The sequence below is a fragment of the Hippocampus comes genome, unplaced genomic scaffold, assembly GCF_001891065.2.
Source record: "Hippocampus comes isolate QL1 unplaced genomic scaffold, H_comes_QL1_v1.1 scaffold249, whole genome shotgun sequence".
Classification (NCBI taxonomy): Eukaryota; Metazoa; Chordata; class Actinopteri; order Syngnathiformes; family Syngnathidae; genus Hippocampus; species Hippocampus comes.
Genome location: NW_017805035.1, coordinates 704,712 through 722,541, shown reverse-complemented (window position 1 = coordinate 722,541; position 17,830 = coordinate 704,712). Strand labels below are relative to the sequence as shown.

The following is a 17,830-nucleotide window of genomic DNA, read 5'->3' as shown; positions in this document are numbered from 1 at the left end:
CACCGGGCCGCCTATTCATTTTTTTATTTATTTAAGAGTTGCACAAGTTGTAGGTCATATTAATGGAGGAACAAATTTTTAAATGGTTTATCTTGGCCTCATTATTTATATCACAAAAACTGAATTGAACAAGGGTGTGAAAATTTGTTTTGTCCACTACACGTAGTTTATGTTGTATAAACAAGCCTAAAAACGAGATACCGTAATGCATGTTCATGGGTGGATTAGTCTCACTGTGTAATCATTGATGTGATTCTTCATCTGTAATTAGCAATATCGACTAAATAAAACGGAATTGGTTGGCTCTATCAGTGAAGAAAAATAAAATGACACTTTATTCATGTAAAATTTTATTTCAAATACTGGCAAAAAAAAAAAAAAAAATTCTCCGTGACTACCCACAGAAGATCAACATTCCAAGCACATTGTGAAGTCCTTATTCCCGTGTTTCCCACGTGTTCTCCTGTCATGTAAACTTTTTTTTTTCTCGGAATATATTTGTCCTTGAAGCATGGAGGCCTCTGGTTTCCCTGCAGTGATGTCAAGCCAGGGTGATTTTTTTTTTTTGTTGTTTTATATATTTTTGTATACATTTGTGATAGGAGAAGAGAACACAACAAGAACGGAAATCAAGGAGATGCTCGTTCATGATCATATTTACATTCCGGTACATGAGAACTGCCCCGTCTGAAACAAGCCCGTCACAACTCCCATCGTGGTCGCTTATCACCCACAATTTCTCTCCAACACAAGCAACAGCGAGATGTTTAGCTGGCGTTCAGTAACGTCAAGGCAAATTCCACACATTTTGGCCTGTGTCACGGCACAGAGAGAAGACGCTACCACCAGCAGCATTTAGACAAGATACAGACGCACACATGCCGCCCCTTCAAATACTTGAGGTGCTAGTGAGTCACACACACACACACACACATGCGATGCCCAGAACTCGTCTGACCCGCACAAAAACAAAGGCGAGCAAATATTATGACAACACACACACACACACACACACACACACACACACAGTCTATTTACAATGTATTCACATGCATGTGTACCACCAATCGAGAAACTAGTAGGCTGACAAAGTTTGGAAAGCTGTTTGGGCATTTGGTTGATTGCCTTGATGGAACATCTGACTTTTTTTTTTTCTTTGCACTACAAGGACTTGTTTTGTACTGAGGCAAAACTGTACTAGTTGGTCGCTGCGTGCAACTGGAACTACGAGTGACATTGTTTAATTCTACTAGTTAACCGATTAACAGCCATTGACGTTTTTTATTTGTCAACTAAATATCAACCGTCGGCTGCCAATGACTGTGTGTGCGTGTGTGTGTGTGTGTAGTCAAGTATATCTAGTAACCAAGTCCATTTTTCAACAGGAAGGCATTAAAAAGGGGCTCCCTTATGCTTGTTTGTGAAATTCAAGTTTGTAAACCACGGTAATGACACAACTCTGTCGATGGTGCCATTGTATTGTTTTGATTTGAAATCAGCACAGCTTTTGAGTTGAAGATAAAGATAACGGGATTAATCTCGGTTTGTCATGGCAATGACAAAGTCAAACAAATATAGTCGTTCTACTCATACAACGAAATTGTCTTACTAGGGAGCACACAGTGTACTAGTGCGTGGACCTTATGGTGGATACCAAGGATGTGACCTAACTGCTCAAACAGCTTTCCAAATTTAATGCGCCTCGCATGCACTTCATGGCCAGCAGTGCAAATGTTCCCTGAAAGGCTCGTCCTCAACGTCATGCACTTTAAATTCAAACTTTGTCAGGACTGCAGAGCGGCTTGACATGCTCGGGGAGTCTACGATGCGTCACGACACGTCGATGTGCTCTGCTGAGAATAGGCGTGGGTGTGTGTTGAGCGAACCCCCGCGGGAAAGCCGCGGCCTACTTTCATGAAGCCAAGCTGGATTTGCTGCTTATCAGGTTGCGGACACGCCAGCGATTATGGAAAGCAGTTGGAACTTTTATTCGGCGTCCTCGAAATCCAAATTCAAAGTCCACGTACGAGTATGCTCTTTGACCTGTTCTAAAAAAATGTCTCACCAGTGATGGGACATTGTGATTTCCAAAGACTGCTGTAAAAATGCTCATTTAAAATACTCAGTTTACTTCCTTGTGAAATAATTGTTGATCATTCTTTTGTGAGATCATTCACATGATCAATCTTCCTTGATATCCAGCTTTACGCCCATGCACTAGTATGCTCTTTGTCTTCACGAGTACGTCTGTGTCTAAGTTGCAGCGTTCTTAACAACTGCATTACATTTCTTGAAAACTAGTCGAACAACTACATGTTGCTACTGAGGCAAAACTACTGGTGGCCATTTTGGTTCTACTAGTAGGGTCCAGGTGGCTACTAGTGCGTGACACATGCCTGCCTGCTAGTAGGGTCAAACAGTGTTACTAGTAGGGTTGTACATCTCTCCAATAAAAGACGACTCAATACGTATCTTGATACAAGAGGCACGCTACGATTCGAGAATGCTACATTTTGAAGCCGAACGATGCAATGTGGTTCGATTCAATGGGATTACGATTTATATCGATTTTGGTATGGCTGTAGCTTTTGGGATATTTATTAATAAGTAACAACATGTAAAAGCTCTCCAAGGTCCCTCTTATGCAAGTTCATTCAATTCAGAGAAACAACAAACCATCAGCAACACCAAACCGATTCATACCTGCTCATAAAAGATGATTCGATGATGCACCTCGAAATATGGGGTGCGATACATTTTGAAATATACCGTCCGTGAATCATAGCAATTCGATTTGGTCAAATCCAAAATTGATTTTCCAAATCAAATTGGCTTCTTGTTACTTCCCTAGGTATACAACTAAAGCGTACTAGTATGTGTACGAATCAGTGAAAATTGCAATAGTAGTGGAAAAATAACGTCTTACAAGTGACGATAAAGAGTACATGGACTTTAAGCTGGATATCAAGGACATTGAAGAAATGTTCAACTGGCTTTCCACATCAAATGGAACTTTTATTTGTAGAAACATCAACGAAGTTGTTTACTGGAGCCGAATATTAATATTTCATATTGTGTTATTTCAAACCAACGAAACCCGAAGCAGCACACATTCTGTCAGCTGTTGCTATAATGTGACTTAACACTTCATTTTTAGGTTGGTGTGCTTTTTAAGGACGAGTCTCCCGGAGAGAAAGTTTGTCAGAATGGATGTTAAAAAAACAAACAAACAAACAAAAAAAAAAAAAAAAATCACACTTTTGCTCCCTCTCTAAAGTTTGTTTTTCTGCTAAAAGCAAAAAACTAAACTACAAAGGGCATGCCTCTGGCGATGCAATGTGGTTCGATTCAATGGGATTACGATTTATATCGATTTTGGTATGGCTGTAGCTTTTGGGATATTTATTAATAAGTAACAACATGTAAAAGCTCTCCAAGGTCCCTCTTATGCAAGTTCATTCAATTCAGAGAAACAACAAACCATCAGCAACACCAAACCGATTCATACCTGCTCATAAAAGATGATTCGATGATGCACCTCGAAATATGGGGTGCGATACATTTTGAAATATACCGTCCGTGAATCATAGCAATTCGATTTGGTCAAATCCAAAATTGATTTTCCAAATCAAATTGGCTTCTTGTTACTTCCCTAGGTATACAACTAAAGCGTACTAGTATGTGTACGAATCAGTGAAAATTGCAATAGTAGTGGAAAAATAACGTCTTACAAGTGACGATAAAGAGTACATGGACTTTAAGCTGGATATCAAGGACATTGAAGAAATGTTCAACTGGCTTTCCACATCAAATGGAACTTTTATTTGTAGAAACATCAACGAAGTTGTTTACTGGAGCCGAATATTAATATTTCATATTGTGTTATTTCAAACCAACGAAACCCGAAGCAGCACACATTCTGTCAGCTGTTGCTATAATGTGACTTAACACTTCATTTTTAGGTTGGTGTGCTTTTTAAGGACGAGTCTCCCGGAGAGAAAGTTTGTCAGAATGGATGTTAAAAAAACAAACAAACAAACAAACAAAAAAAAAAATCACACTGTTGCTGCCACTCTGAAGCTTGATTTTCTGCTCAAAGCACAAAACTGAACTACACAAAGGGCATGCCTGTGTGAGCACGACTGAGAGGAGCATGCGGCCAGTGCAGCGGTGATTGCCGGCCAAAACAGAAGTCAGATAAAGTTCAGGGACTGAATTGCGCTGTGGATTGTCCCGACAGCAAAGAAAAACAAAACAAAACAAAAAAAAAAATAACGAAGAAGGCGGTCCCGTCTCCCGTTAGGATTTCTTGTCGGATACAATCATGCAGCGGGTTTTTGTCGAGTGTACAATTAAAGCAACGTCAACTCCCATCGCAACTGCGGAAATTTGGTATACGAGCAAGTAAGGATGTGTGCGCGCGTTCGAACCCCTAACCGCATCCGGAAGCAGGAAGCTGGATCCCCAGTCTCTGACGCACATCAATCACCAAACTACAAAGTGCACAAAGTCCCCGGCGAAGTCACACACCTGCTGATGGCAACCATCTTGGAATACGGACAACCAAGACAAGAGGAGGAGCGCAGTGCGAACAGTGGGGGCGCGCTGTGCTCAGGAGAGGACGGGAGAGGACGCCGTCTCCTTCCGACCCACAAACGAGAGCATCACTCAACAAGTCTGCCCTGGACGTCGCCCGCGGATGACGGGGGAAGATGGGGTGGTGGCGATTGGCGTGACGACACGGGGTGGGGGTGTGGCGGGAGCGGAGAGGGATACGGGGTGAGGCAGGGGGTGTTCTCTTGGTGTGATGGCGAAAGGCTAGCCGGCGAGCTTGCTGGTCACCAAGGACGACTTCCTCTGCGGCAGGTCTTGCGGCGTGGGGATGTGGTCGCCGGTCACCAGGTTCTTGTCGGTCCCTGCCACGGGAAGCTGTTTGTTCTTCATCTTGGCCTTGGCCATGTTGTAGTCACCCGAGTCAAAGTATTTTTGCTGTGCGACGAGAGGGGTCGGCCATGTTAGCGCACCTCATTGTACTCTTGCGAGACCAACACAGTCGGTTATACGAGTCAAAACATTAGAAACAGCGTTTGTACAGCATTGCCGACGACAGGCACGAGCAAGCACACGCTTCTTGGATTTGGTTATACAAATCCAATGGCAATAAAATTGGGATGTGTTAAACATGAATAAAAACAGAAGACAGTGACTTGCAAACAGGATGTATTGTATTGTAAACCGTGTTTTGACTTAATCAAATACACTACAAAGACAAGCCATTTAATGTTCAAATTGATCAGCTTCATTGTTTTGAGCATCTCCGTTATGCAGCAGATGCGTCTTACCCCTTTCTGTAGCCGCTTCATGAGGAAGTTGGAGCCGCCGGGCCGCTGACCAAGACCCGGGTACTTGGCCTTCAGCTTGGCCTCCTCGGCCTTCACCGGGTTGCCATTCTTCTCCTGGGAGTCCTGTGTGAACAAGTCCACATCCTTATCAACGCACGTTTCTGTCAACATGGAGGAAGGAGGGAGAATGTTCACAAAACAGCTGCTCATGTGACAGGGGATCATTTACAGCCATCCTCAGTTTCCAAACATGCACGGAACAGCAGCAATGGACATTCCAGGTTGTTGGAACAGCGCCCAAGTACATCCAGACAGTTGTTTTCTATTGCATTTTTTTCTTCTTATTAGGGGCGCGGGTGTGCTGTGGCCAATTCTAGCTGACTTTTGGTGAGAGACGAGGGGGGACACCAGCCGGTCAACATCGGGGCATTCACGCTCCCATTTACAATTTGGACAATTGTGAGTCGTCAATGAAGCTAACATGCAAGTTTTTGGAATGTGGGATTAAAAACTCAGAGAAGCACAAAGGAAACGAATCGAATCTCTTATCGATTGTCACTGGGTGACGGAATGAAATTCGATGATGGCATCAATTCATATGTCCATGTACTGTTTGCAATCAGTTTTAAACAAACCGCAATGACTTGATTGACACCAATTTCCAGTGCTTAAAACAAGGCACGCATGGCTTTTGAGTGAACAAAGCGAGCGGTTCAGCAGCTGTCTCACAAGACAAACGAGTCCGATAAGCGCCAGGTGTTGAGTGCCACCAGGACACGCCTAGTGCAAATCAGGAAGAGGTTTTGCTCCATTAATTTGCTACTTCATGTCAAATGAAGCAGATCGACAGTAAATATGGTGTTGAGCTTTTTAATCCAAATAGATCACGATGCAAAGTGAGAGGAGGCAAAAAAAAAAAAGGTCCAAATACTTCTGGACCTAACTGTGCGTGCAAGAGTGCAAATGCACGGTGTGAGTGAGTCTTGTTTGTTCAGGGATTAAAAAAAGCAACTCAGGAGGACACCAAAGCTGCAGAACTGAGTCCATCTGGGATGACGCGGTGGGTGTTGGTGTGCTGAATCACTTGGATCCATTGTGGGAAACCTACTGGGCGATATAATCTATCATCAAGAAAAGTTAGACAGTGCAGTGTTTGTTTTTTTTTTTCAATTTAGGGCAAAAACATGAGAATACACTGATGCTATGACACACTTTATTGCTCGTGGACGACACCTGCTTGGAGGCATCGTGCTGGACTATTGTAATCGTTCATCTTCATCATGACTGTTGCTTTGACAGCGTATGGTGGCAATTGTCAGTTCAGGCTCAATCAAGCAAACCGTTCCGAAGCAGGGAACCGTTTTGCCTCACTAATAACGTGGTTGTCCTGCGAGAGGGCAGAAATATCACACAGATGTGGACAAATAGATAACTAGTGATACAATTCTACGAACGAGTTGAATAATCTTACTAATGACGACAAACGTACACTAGTATACGGCCCTAAAACTGGATATCAATAATATTGTATACTGTACATGCAGTGACCAAAACAAATAGTCACCACCATGAATACCACTATTTATTTTCATTGAGTTGTCAACGTATGGCGAGAGTTGTCCTTTGAGGCTCATGGCGAATGGGGCAAAACGTTTCCAAGTTGTTCATTTCGAAAAAAGACCAACAACTTTTAAGACAACCGGATAGCCTCCAGGAGGACCAATGAGGCCTGAGTAGCCGCGGCTCCGCAGCCAATGACACAAGAGACCAGCCAATGTTGTTGCCGCAGGAAAACAAACGAACCACTTTTGGAGCACAAAAACCAGCGTTTCGTGTCGTTGAATTAGTGCAGTTTGAACAACAAGGGACATTTCATGTGACACCGATGTCACACGAGCTAGTTTGACGTCAGCCTCCCCATGCTAGCCTAGCGCGCGTTAAGTTAGCCCACTACAGATAAGATAGCAGCCACCAAACCCACCTGTTTTTCGTCCTCGTAGTCCAGCTGAGTGTCCGAGTCCAGGTTCTCCGACGACATTCTGTGAGTGTGGCTGGACGAGCGGGTGATCCGGTGGCCAGAAAAGCCCAAAAGCTTTTAAAATGATAAAAGCGACGGTTTAACGTACCTGTATACAAAATAATCCTCTCTTTCTGAGAGACGACTGCTCCCCAACAAAAATGGCGTGTTCAAAAATGACATCACCGTTAGGGGTGTGTCGTATTTGTGAGTGACACATACAGTAGCCAATGGCAAAGAAGCATTTGTCCAGACAACCATGTTACAGCCTTTTTGCCCAATCGGCTAGCGATATTGAATTTGTGGGCAACGCGTCCGCAACAGCTACACAGTCAAACAAACACTTGACCAAAATACGATTTTAAGGCCAAAAATCGGACAATCGGGGATTCACTTTGGCTTACAAATTGTTCTCCTGTTTCCTCAAAGCACCGAAACAAACGTAATGAAGGGACAGTGGGTTTTTAAACGTCATTATCTTGAAGTACCTGAAGAAAGCAACGCCTCCTCTGTTTGATTGGTTACTTGTTGAATTTGCTACCTGTCAACCAAACTTTTACTGTTGGCTTGTTTTTTGCAAGTTTGCAATTAGCTCAAAGATTCGAAATAATTTTCGACTAAATGAACTTTTTGTCCTGGTAAAGTTAATCCTCCAACTGTGATAAATGTTTAGAGTGTATTTTTATTTATTTCATTTGCTAAGTACACTGGTGTTGAATCATTGTTTCGGAACGATTTGCTGTGATAACTTGCTAGCTCATGTGCTAGCTAATTCATTTGCTAAACCAGCGTAATCAGTTAAATGGTCCTCATTAGTCTTTACTTTTCCTTCCAGATTTCTGCTGTCCAGAGGTTCTGTTTCACAAATGACATGGCATTTGTACAACAAGTGCGGATATCTAAGGTAAATATAATCCATAAAATGACTTGATGTTTCGCTGCAATGGATGACAATTATGTAACTCAACCAAATTGGAAATGAATCGTAAATCTGATACTTGTTTTTGTTTGTTTGTTTTGCCTAAACTTCAGTAGTTATGACATTAAATCCACACCACATTATTTAAGGTGAAAGGACGACACAGATGTCGATGCTGTTCACTTGCTTTATTCCCACAAGCGGTAACGGAAAGCCCATTCATTCAGGAGCTTTTAACTTCCTACAACTTTTAACAACTTTTAATTTATTACAACTATATACAATGATTGAAAAGCATACTGGGAAGTGTGTGGCTTCACCATCACCACAGAAGAAGATGATGCCAGGAATTATAATAGAATTAACACAATTTCAAGTGTATGCATGCCTGCTTTTGTCTCATTCTGTATAAAGCAGCAGAAAAAGGGCAGTTATCGTATAACTGTCCTAAAATGTAAATGCACTCTGGTGGTTCTGTGTCAATCAACAAGTTTGTGTCTTTTCAGGACCCTCAACTGTTGCCCAATCGGGTTGTCTCTGAGCTGCAGTCTGTCAGTGTTATCAAAAATCTTCTGGCCATAGGCGTGTCGAGCATCATGTACCTTCGAGGACTTTTTCCAGAAAGAGCCTACGAGAGCAAATATTTTGAAGGTTGGACAATCAGTGGTCTCTGGTCAATAGAGTGTGCTAGGATGCCCAAAAAGGGTAAATTGGGCCATTAATCATGTAATCATTTCGGTAAAAAGATATTGAAGGAAGTTTTTACCAATGTTAATGATGTTTACATGCTTTAATACTTGATTAGCACCAATAAAACAATGAATATTTCATGAACGCTATATTTTCAGTCCATATCAACAAGTTTCTTCCCACAGATCAGAAAGTGATGATCCTCAGGGAGGAGCGCAGTTGTCCTGGCGCCTGTCAGATTGTTGAATGGTAAACATCTGCATCTTTCTTCCGACACACAAGAAGCGGGCCAATACCACTACAAAGTGCCCTTGGTGTCCTCATAAAAATCACTCAGTCCACATGAGAATATAGCAGAATAATGAAATGATGGACTCTTATTAAAAGTGGCCAACTTCACACATAAACCAAATTGGTTTCGTTCGTCTGTGGTTAAAAGGGAAATTGGCTTTAATCCATATCAATTGTTAAGTAATTGTACCAAAACAATGGGGGAAATTCTCATTGCTGTTATCAATCACCAGTTTCATCAATAATCTACCAATATGTTTACTATTTGGACAGTGACCTCTCCAAGTGGGCTTTGTTCTGAATTTCTCTTGCTCATAACATTTTTTTCTTGCTTCCTTTCGAAGGATAACTGGATGCTTTGACGCCATTCAAATGAAATACGTAAGACACATTCAACAATGTCTTTAGGTTACTTATTTGTCATATAATCTTGGCAATGAGTTCACATTTTAACGTCTTGTACCCTACCAAATCTCATATCTTATTCCCTCCAGCTGCGGACTATCATTATGTCTGTAAGTACGCTAGTTTTTTTTTTTTTTTTTGCGTGTATTTGTGAATTTTTGAGCTATAGTAGTGCATTATTAAACTAATTCAAGGTAGATGTTTGGATTAAATAGTCTTTCCCCATCAGAATCAATGTCAGTAACAATTTTGAGTCAACTTCTGGCACTATTGCAGGTCTCCACTGACCCTGACGACCCACAGGTAATGCGTTCCCATTGTGACGAAACACCAGACAAATCCTGACCACTTAACAGGATTACTGAACATCTCTCATTTCTTCACTTTCAGAAGGTGACAGAGTTTTATCAATTCAGGATTCACTACAACACAGAAGGGGCACAGATGAACTTTGGGAGGAGGTGGGGTTTTTCTACCCACCTTTTTTCCACCCAACACTTTTTTTGAAGAGCAACATGACATAAAAACACAGGCGATAAGCTCACCCGTTGACTGTTTGCTCCTTCTAGCTCTCCTTCCATCAGCCCCCCAAACGAGGATTTTGCCATTGCGGTTGGCAGCACAAAGAAGGCTAGCATCTTGCTGGTGAGGAAGCTCTACATCCTAATGCAGAACCTTGGCCCTCTGCCCAACAAAATCTTCCTCAACATGACGCTGACTTACTACGATGAAGGTAAACGGCTTCAGGGAGGAAATTTTTATGCCAAAAGTTATGACGATATCTACGGCGCAAGCACAAACTGTTTGTTTTGGCAGATCATGAACAATTACTGAAAAAAATGCTTACGGAATTTAAATGAAATTATTCGGGACCGACCGTTACTTGGCTGAATATTTAAATGGGCCGATTATAGCCCTTCAAACATCGACTAAAAAAAATCAACCAAATGGCTGTTTGTCCATCGTTTTTCCCTTTATGTACTGCAACTATTTCCAGCAGTTGTGTACAAGTGACACTAAACTCATGATTTTTTTTAGTCAGACATCAATAACATTACCTTGCATCCATAAAAACCATTGATAGAATAAAATTTGGTGAGGTCATTCTGCGTCCTGTTCTTCCAAAATTAAATCTTAATTTTCACAGGCAACGCTTTTGTTTTAAACTCTGATTCAAAAGCCATGTGCTCATCTCATCGTCCTCAGTCACTCCGCACAACTACCAGCCACCGGGCTTCAAGGAGGCTGATGGCGACATACTAGTGTTTGAGCGCGAGCCGGTTAGTCTGACCCTGGGAGAGGTGTTCACGCCTTTCCACTCGCTCAAGGTGAACATGGCCACCGAGAGACACAGGCTGGAGCCGGTGAGCGTTTCGAACCAGGCCGTCACTTCACACGCCGACGTGAACGACAGTCATAGTTGGCGCTTCCTGTCCATAGGTGGAGGAGGGCACTGGAAGGAGAAATAGATGGTTTCTTCGGGTCAAACGTGACGGGAGCCTATCACAGGTGAGCTTTTACGTGCACACTCTCTCAGGCTCACACCACACTCTCTCGCAGAGTTGGCAAATATGGGTCCATAAAGTAACAAACCTGCCGCAGTTTGGCTTCAGTTTGGCCGCCCCTTGAGATGGATAAAAACGGGTGGGTTTTATTTATTATTTTTTTTTTTCTTTTTTTTTTTTTTTTTTCTTTTCACAAATGCAATATGGGCGGCCCGTTGATCCAGTGGTTAGCGCATCGACCTCACAGGCAGAGGTACCGGGTTCGATTCCAGCTCCGGCCTCCCTGTGTGGAGTTTGCATGTTCTGCCCGGGCCTGCGTGGGTTTTCTCCGGGTACTCCGGTTTCCTCCCACATTACAAAAAACATGCATGGCAGGCTGATTGAACACTCAAAATTGTCCCTAGGTGTGAGTGTGAGCGCGGATGGTTGTTCGTCTCTGTGTGCCCTGCGATTGGCTGGCAACCGGTTCAGGGTGTCCCCCGCCTACTGCCCGAAGACGGCTGCGATAGGCTCCAGCACGCCCCGCGGCTCTTGTGAGGATAGAGCGGATCAGAAAATGGATGGATGGATGGACAAATGCAATATTCATCAGGACCCAGCGTGTAGTCGGGTGTGGGTGCATAGAACATAATATTGCAAAGAACCTTTTTGACTTGACTTCCGCTTTAAAAATCCCCCTCTTATATTTGCTAATCTCACCACCTGTAGAGGTCTGAGATTGAAGATGTGGACGACACGTCCCAAAATAACTGCACGGACATCAAAGGTAAGGTCCTGCTTGTTCTTATCATTAATTAGGTCCAAACCAGTGGGTGGTGTGAAAGCCATTGGCTTATTATTACTGTTATTGTAATTTCTGTTATTTTAATAGTTATGATGAATGCGTGTCCTTTTGGGGGCCTCAACATGCCTGAAAACACCACTTTTTGCAAATGTCAACATTTATCCAAGTTACAAAATGAGCTGCAAGGTTCAGTTTTTTTTTTCTTTCATCAGCACAAGAGATTGATCTGAGCTCCCATGAGAAGATGGGCAAAACTTTGGTGAGTGTGACATCACCACTGCATACGCTGTTGTTCAAGAAAGACTGACAAGAAATATATCATTAAGCCATTCCAAGGGCGTGATGCAAATTTCAAACTTCCGTACCAGTAGTATTCAATTTCTTTGGCTATGAATCTTATGTTAACATGGCAATTCATTGAAAAGTTGTTCAAAAAAAATCAGGAAAGAAAATGAAACTAATATACCAAACTGTGGGGGGGAACAAAGAGAAAAGAGTGATACAACGCAAACATACTACAGTATTTAAAAAGTACTTAAAATGTTTCAATGAAAAGCTGCAACGATGATGCACACTTGGATAGATAGCTTGAACAGATGCAAGAAGAATTCAAAAGTGGTGAGAGGAAGAAGTGTTCTTCTCAGATGGAGGCTGTTATGCTGAAGAGGCCATCCGACATGGAGGTGTCCACCATGACCACCAGGAGCGGACGCATCATACAACACTCTACGGTTCGTCTATCTCCTCGCATTCTCCCTTTTGCGCGATTGGCGCTTCGTCTCACGAAAGAATTTCAAGTCAGTGTTGATAAGAGAAGTGTTTTTGCATTACCGTAAAGCATAACGTTTTGTAAGAATTAAAGCTGAAGGCCAAAAAGATGTATGTTTAAGAATTAAAGCAGTAGGCCAGAAAGGTTCATAGGTAAAAAGTAAAGCAGAAGGCTTTAACTGCTTGTGCGTAAGAATTCAAGTGGGCCTCAAAGGTTAATGTATGAAGAGTAAAGCTGAAGGCCACAAAGGTTTGGGTGTAAGAATTAAAGCAGAAGGCAGGACGCTTTCTGTGCTAGAATTAGAACGAGAGGCTTTGAACATCAGTTGCATAGAATGAAAATAGAAGGACACATCTGTGTCAGAGTGAAAACAAAATTCCACTCTTCTGTGTCTAAAGAATTAAAGACCCGATTGTGTGTAGGGCATTTTTTTTTTATATATATATAAAAAAATTAAAGCTGAAGGCCAGGACGGTGGCAGTTTCTTCTGATAACCAAAGCTGTTATTAAGATGTCAATTAAGATTTTGTTGAGTACAAAATCTTTTGGAAAGTAATCGACAGTGATCCTAACACCGTGTTTATGTCAGCAACAGACAAAACGAACAATGAACACGAGGAAGCAAGCTGCCGCGAAGAACAATACGGTGAGAAGAACCCATTCTTAACAGTATGAAAACGTGCCTTAACGTTATGTGGATGTCACGGGTGTCCAAACTCGGTCCTCAAAGGGCCGCCGTCCTGCCTGTTTTCCCATCTCTCCCGGCTGCAGCACACCTGATTCAAATGATCAGGACCGTTCTAATGCTGCTTCAGAACTGGCTGGTGAGCTTATGATTTCAATCAGGTGTGTCGCGGCCGGGAGAGATGGGGAAAACAAGCAGGGCGGCGGCCCTCCAGGACCCGGAGCTGCACATGCCTGGTGTATGTTGAATAAAAAGGCTGACGTGGGAAATCAAGCAGCTTTTTGCAGCAAGATCACGACGAGCGAGCGCTCACCATTGCGAGGGCGTGCGTGGCGCGCTCATGAAAACCTCTGCTATGTTACGAATGAGTCAGCAGTCCTCGCGCTCTGCCGAGTGGGATGCGAGCTCACTTTTTTTCCCCAAACGTTCTCTCGTCAGGTTTGTTGGTACGACATCCCCAGCAGTCAGGAGACAGTTCTGAAGAAACGCAAGTTCAGCGAGTCCAAAGAGAGTCCGTGAGCCACCAAACACCACACACACACACACACACACACACACACACACACTTGCCTCCTTTTTAGGTTTGTCAATGGTCACCTGGGAGGTTCTTTAAAATACCGCATGATAACTTCATTGTTTCAACGGCACATTGTTCGAAGTTCGAAGAGTTTGTTTTCTGGTTTAATCTTGTTGTAATAGTGTGCAATCTCCCTTTTGTTGTTGTACCATTTTTAATGTTGACCAAACAAGTTTGACTTGTGCAGATTAAAACTGGAGGCTGTAAGAAAAGACACAAGTGGAAAGGGTTTTTACTGACTGTATATTTACTTCCTTGTATGAAGGCCAAGCTCAGAGATGGGCAACTTCAATGCTGGCCATTATTTTTCATCAGTGGTACTCCTGAGGCCGCATTTGACCACGCATTTTAAATTTGGACGAAATGCGCGCATCTGTGTCAAATATGTATAAAACTGCATTTTTTAATAATACATTTCTCAATGCATGAATTAAAGGTCCACTATCGCAAACTAGCAAAAAAAAAGGCTTTGAAGCAAAAATCAAAATAACCACATGCTGTGATTTATTTTTTACAGTGCAAAGGGCTATCTTGCATCAAAAATGCCATTCAAGGATGGCACAAAACCGCTATACAACAAAGCAACATTAAGTGCAAGAATTCATTTTGTGCATTTTTCTCTCTCGCAAAAATCAACTCTCAAAATGTTATTATGGACATACTTTATCGCTATAATTCCATACCATATCATTGTTCATCTTGAAATTATTTTTAAGAATGTCAAAACAAAGCTATGATTTCATGAATCAGGGTCTTTAAAATTGCAAATCGGACTCTGGTAGGTAAAAAAAAAAACAGATTTTATTTTAAGCCCTTACACGTGGTTGGTTGTGTTTTAATGTACATTTTGATGGATCACTGTACTTTACCATTGTTGTTTTGCTTTACTGCACGTCTACACTGAACGCTTGTGAAAATGTTCGTCGTTTTTTTATGGGCGTTTTTTTTTTCAGCGTGTACGGGGAAGCCGTAACAATCGTTCACGAGCTGAGCTATTTTATCCGCGTCCAGTGACAACCTGCCTCGTGTAAACAGCCATTCAGTTTGCACTCTCACCAATCAGCGAGCACTTCAGTCACTAAACTCACCATTTGCATGTGGAGTGCTGGAAATGAAGCCGTTAAGTGAAAGTGGATTATACCCTGGCACAAGTGACCTTTGGGCCCGTCAGCAGCCGAGCTGTGTGTTTTTAATCTCCTATTGTTTTTCCCGGAGAGAGGAACATTTGCTGATAGACTGCCCGAACCCGCTGCCGATCAATACCGGAGGAAGCCTTTGTGATGCATATCCAAGCAGTCCCTTCTCTGTCTGGAAATGGAGGTGGGGGGTTTGGGGGTGGGAGGGGGGGCGGGAGGGTGGACTTTATCAAATGGCTGCTTACGGCTTAACGCAGGCATAGCGTGGAGCGCGGCATTTATTTTATTGTCTTTCAAGCGCGTGTGTGCAATGTTATTAAGAAGGGAGGCAAAAGCAGAGGCCGTGATACAGGCAAGAAATAGTCGCACATCTTTGTGAGGGATGAAATGCAACACAAGCGAGCCAGCCCCTCCTGCCTGCTTGTTGACCAGTATATTCGAGCCACCACGGGGAAATTTCCAGTTTTACGGCATCAAAGTACGCGGTAACAACACATGAGGATCAAGTATCTAAGTACAACATCAGCAGCGCATGTGTCAAATGGTACATGACTAAATAGATGGTCTATACTTGAACGTGAACAGTGACAAGAATAGTCAGCAGCATTTTACTGTTTTAAAAAAAATAAATAAAATTAAAAACTACATGTATCAATGAACAGTCAATACGAAAGCAATATATGATAAATGGATACTATATATTAGACTTTGCACCAATCTGCTCAACTGGACCGAAATCGGTTGATATCTTGACGGTCACGGTGGAGTGACAACTATAGATGAATAAATAATCGATAAACAATACTATCCATATAAACAAAATCAAGGTTTTGGAGTGGCCGAGTTAAAATCTTGAATCTGATTGAAATGCTGTGGCATAACCTTTGGAAAGGTTTATGATCAAAAATCATCCAGTGGTTCTGAATCAAAGGAATTCTGCAAGTCTTTGCAGTTGTTTGACAATCGTAAACGGCAAAGAGAGGAAACGATGCAAAAAAAAAAAAAGTAGGAATATGATAAGCGGGCAAATAATTTTTCAAGTGATGTCCCTGATGTAGTCAGCAATGAAATCACTGAATGATCTCCCAGCTTTCCACAAATATAAAAGAAACACATTTAATAGAGAATATTTCGGGAATTCACGTGACACTCCCATGATGTAAATATACGTGACTTATCATGCTGTCTTCTGGTTTTTCCACTGCAGTCCAACAATAGCCCGTCAAGGCGTCTCTCCCCACCCACAATCCTCCACTCGCACGTTTCATTTCTGCACACAGGCGCTGCCCACAAATGAATACTGAAATGAAATTCAGGAACACACGTCCAGCGGGCAGCGCAAGCCGATCAATCAGCTGCGCAAACACGCCGGCCGACCAATCGTAGCGCGGCGCGGCGTGTCCCAGTCAATAGCCGCGGTCCGAGCAGCCGGCGTGCGGTCAAGGCCTGACGGACAAGCAGCCGAGCTCAGTCCAGGCTCAGCGGAGATTAAAGGCAGCTTCTGTGATTGTGCCTGCAGGGCCTGTGGGCCCCGAGGGGGCGCCGGGGCGAGGCGGAGAGGCTTGGGGGTGGCGGCAGCCATGCAGTGGACATCCAGCCCAAGAACTGTGACCCCTCTGACATTGCCAGAAGGGCAGCAAATGCGCGCGAGCTGATTAGCGCTCCCCCGCTCGAAGGCGGCTAGTGGGCGCACCAAAAAAAAAAAAAAAAATCTGCTAAATGTGGCACTCAGACATTCTCCGAGAAAAATGATTCCAATTTGTGGTTCAAATGCATCAGAATAATTCAAAAAAATTTAAATCTGCCAGTCGGCGAACACGCGGGTGCCAAACCGCGAGTGTGCGAGTCTACTCAACATATATTTTTGAGTTGAATCAAAAAGGTGGTCTGAAGATTCTACATTAGAAATGATGTAAATATGCCACATGAGAAGTGTCATACACGTCACAGCCATAAGGGATATTTGTCATGAAATTTGTCATTTGAAACGTAGATTGATATAGACAGTCAACAATGTAGGCAGAGGTGTACAGTCATGACTGTAAATTGTAATTGGCCACTTGGACAAACGGCGGACCGCCATTGCATTATTGTGCCTTCATCAGGATCATCCACAAGGGGGCGTTAGGGGGCCATTCAAGAGGCTTTGATACTGAAACCCTCTCAGGCAAACCCAGTCTTGTTCTTCACATCAGCGTCACGCACGGCTCGTACAGTTGGCTTCTAGGATGCAACCCCCCCCTCCCCCCCAAGAAAGCTGCTCAACGTTTGTCCTTGTCAGCACTATTGATCAGAATCGGGAATGCTCGAAGGCGGGGATGCCGAGAGCAGGTGGTCGGCAGACTCCGGATTTAGCGTGCCGAGGTGCTCGGATGAACGCTGGCCGGCGAGTCCAAGCAGATGCTCAAAAGCGACGGGATGTGCTTCCATTGTGATCCGAGTGGACAGCCGAATTGTTTGCCCCGCAAAAGGGCTTTTCTTCGGTGACAGGGCACTCACAATGGGGAGCCCCCAATGGTCCCAAATCAAGGGTGGAGGTGGGGGGGGGGCACGCGTGGACAGGGTGCGCTTCGGCCTGTACACTTTTTTTTTCCTCTGTGTTCAATGCTCCCCCTTTCCACTAAAGACCCCCTGAAACTACCGCAGGGCAGGGGTTTAAATGTCACGCTTCGGCCATTAGAGCGGCCTGCCCCCGGCTCGTGTCTCCTGG

General features: G+C 43.3%; 2 protein-coding genes and 1 long non-coding RNA gene across 7 annotated transcripts in view; 2 read left to right on the top strand and 1 right to left on the bottom strand.

Annotated features, from left to right (window-relative positions):
- Positions 1 to 1,249: 1,249 nt before the first annotated feature.
- LOC109512186 (uncharacterized) overlaps positions 1,250 to 17,830 on the top strand; it is a 17,939-nt gene continuing 1,358 nt past the window's right edge. Inside the window, exons 1-2 of the long non-coding RNA XR_002167475.1 lie at positions 1,250 to 1,344; positions 17,146 to 17,161. This is a non-coding gene — a long non-coding RNA (uncharacterized LOC109512186). The remainder of the gene's footprint in view (positions 1,345 to 17,145; positions 17,162 to 17,830) is intronic.
- Positions 3,800 to 7,543, bottom strand: ensab (endosulfine alpha b). The gene is made up of 3 exons (XM_019863724.1): positions 7,324 to 7,543; positions 5,343 to 5,465; positions 3,800 to 4,989 (listed from the first exon to the last, which is right to left on the bottom strand). The coding sequence occupies exons 1-3, from the start codon at positions 7,378 to 7,380 to the stop codon at positions 4,819 to 4,821; spliced, it is 351 nt and encodes a 116-aa protein (XP_019719283.1). The 5' UTR covers positions 7,381 to 7,543; the 3' UTR covers positions 3,800 to 4,818.
- hormad1 (HORMA domain containing 1) lies at positions 5,510 to 14,215 on the top strand. Of its 5 annotated transcripts, XM_019863718.1 has the most exons (18): positions 5,510 to 5,623; positions 5,691 to 6,191; positions 6,338 to 6,402; positions 8,195 to 8,263; positions 8,785 to 8,929; positions 9,154 to 9,217; positions 9,604 to 9,640; positions 9,754 to 9,774; positions 9,941 to 9,967; positions 10,055 to 10,125; positions 10,234 to 10,397; positions 10,871 to 11,028; positions 11,105 to 11,173; positions 11,878 to 11,935; positions 12,166 to 12,208; positions 12,597 to 12,684; positions 13,312 to 13,368; positions 13,846 to 14,215. In XM_019863718.1, the coding sequence occupies exons 2-18, from the start codon at positions 6,176 to 6,178 to the stop codon at positions 13,924 to 13,926; spliced, it is 1,233 nt and encodes a 410-aa protein (XP_019719277.1). In that variant the 5' UTR covers positions 5,510 to 5,623; positions 5,691 to 6,175; the 3' UTR covers positions 13,927 to 14,215. The 5 variants fall into 5 exon arrangements, with proteins under 5 accessions (XP_019719277.1, XP_019719278.1, XP_019719276.1 ...); XM_019863719.1 differs by having other exon boundaries at positions 5,510 to 6,191; positions 13,318 to 13,368; XM_019863717.1 differs by having other exon boundaries at positions 5,510 to 6,191.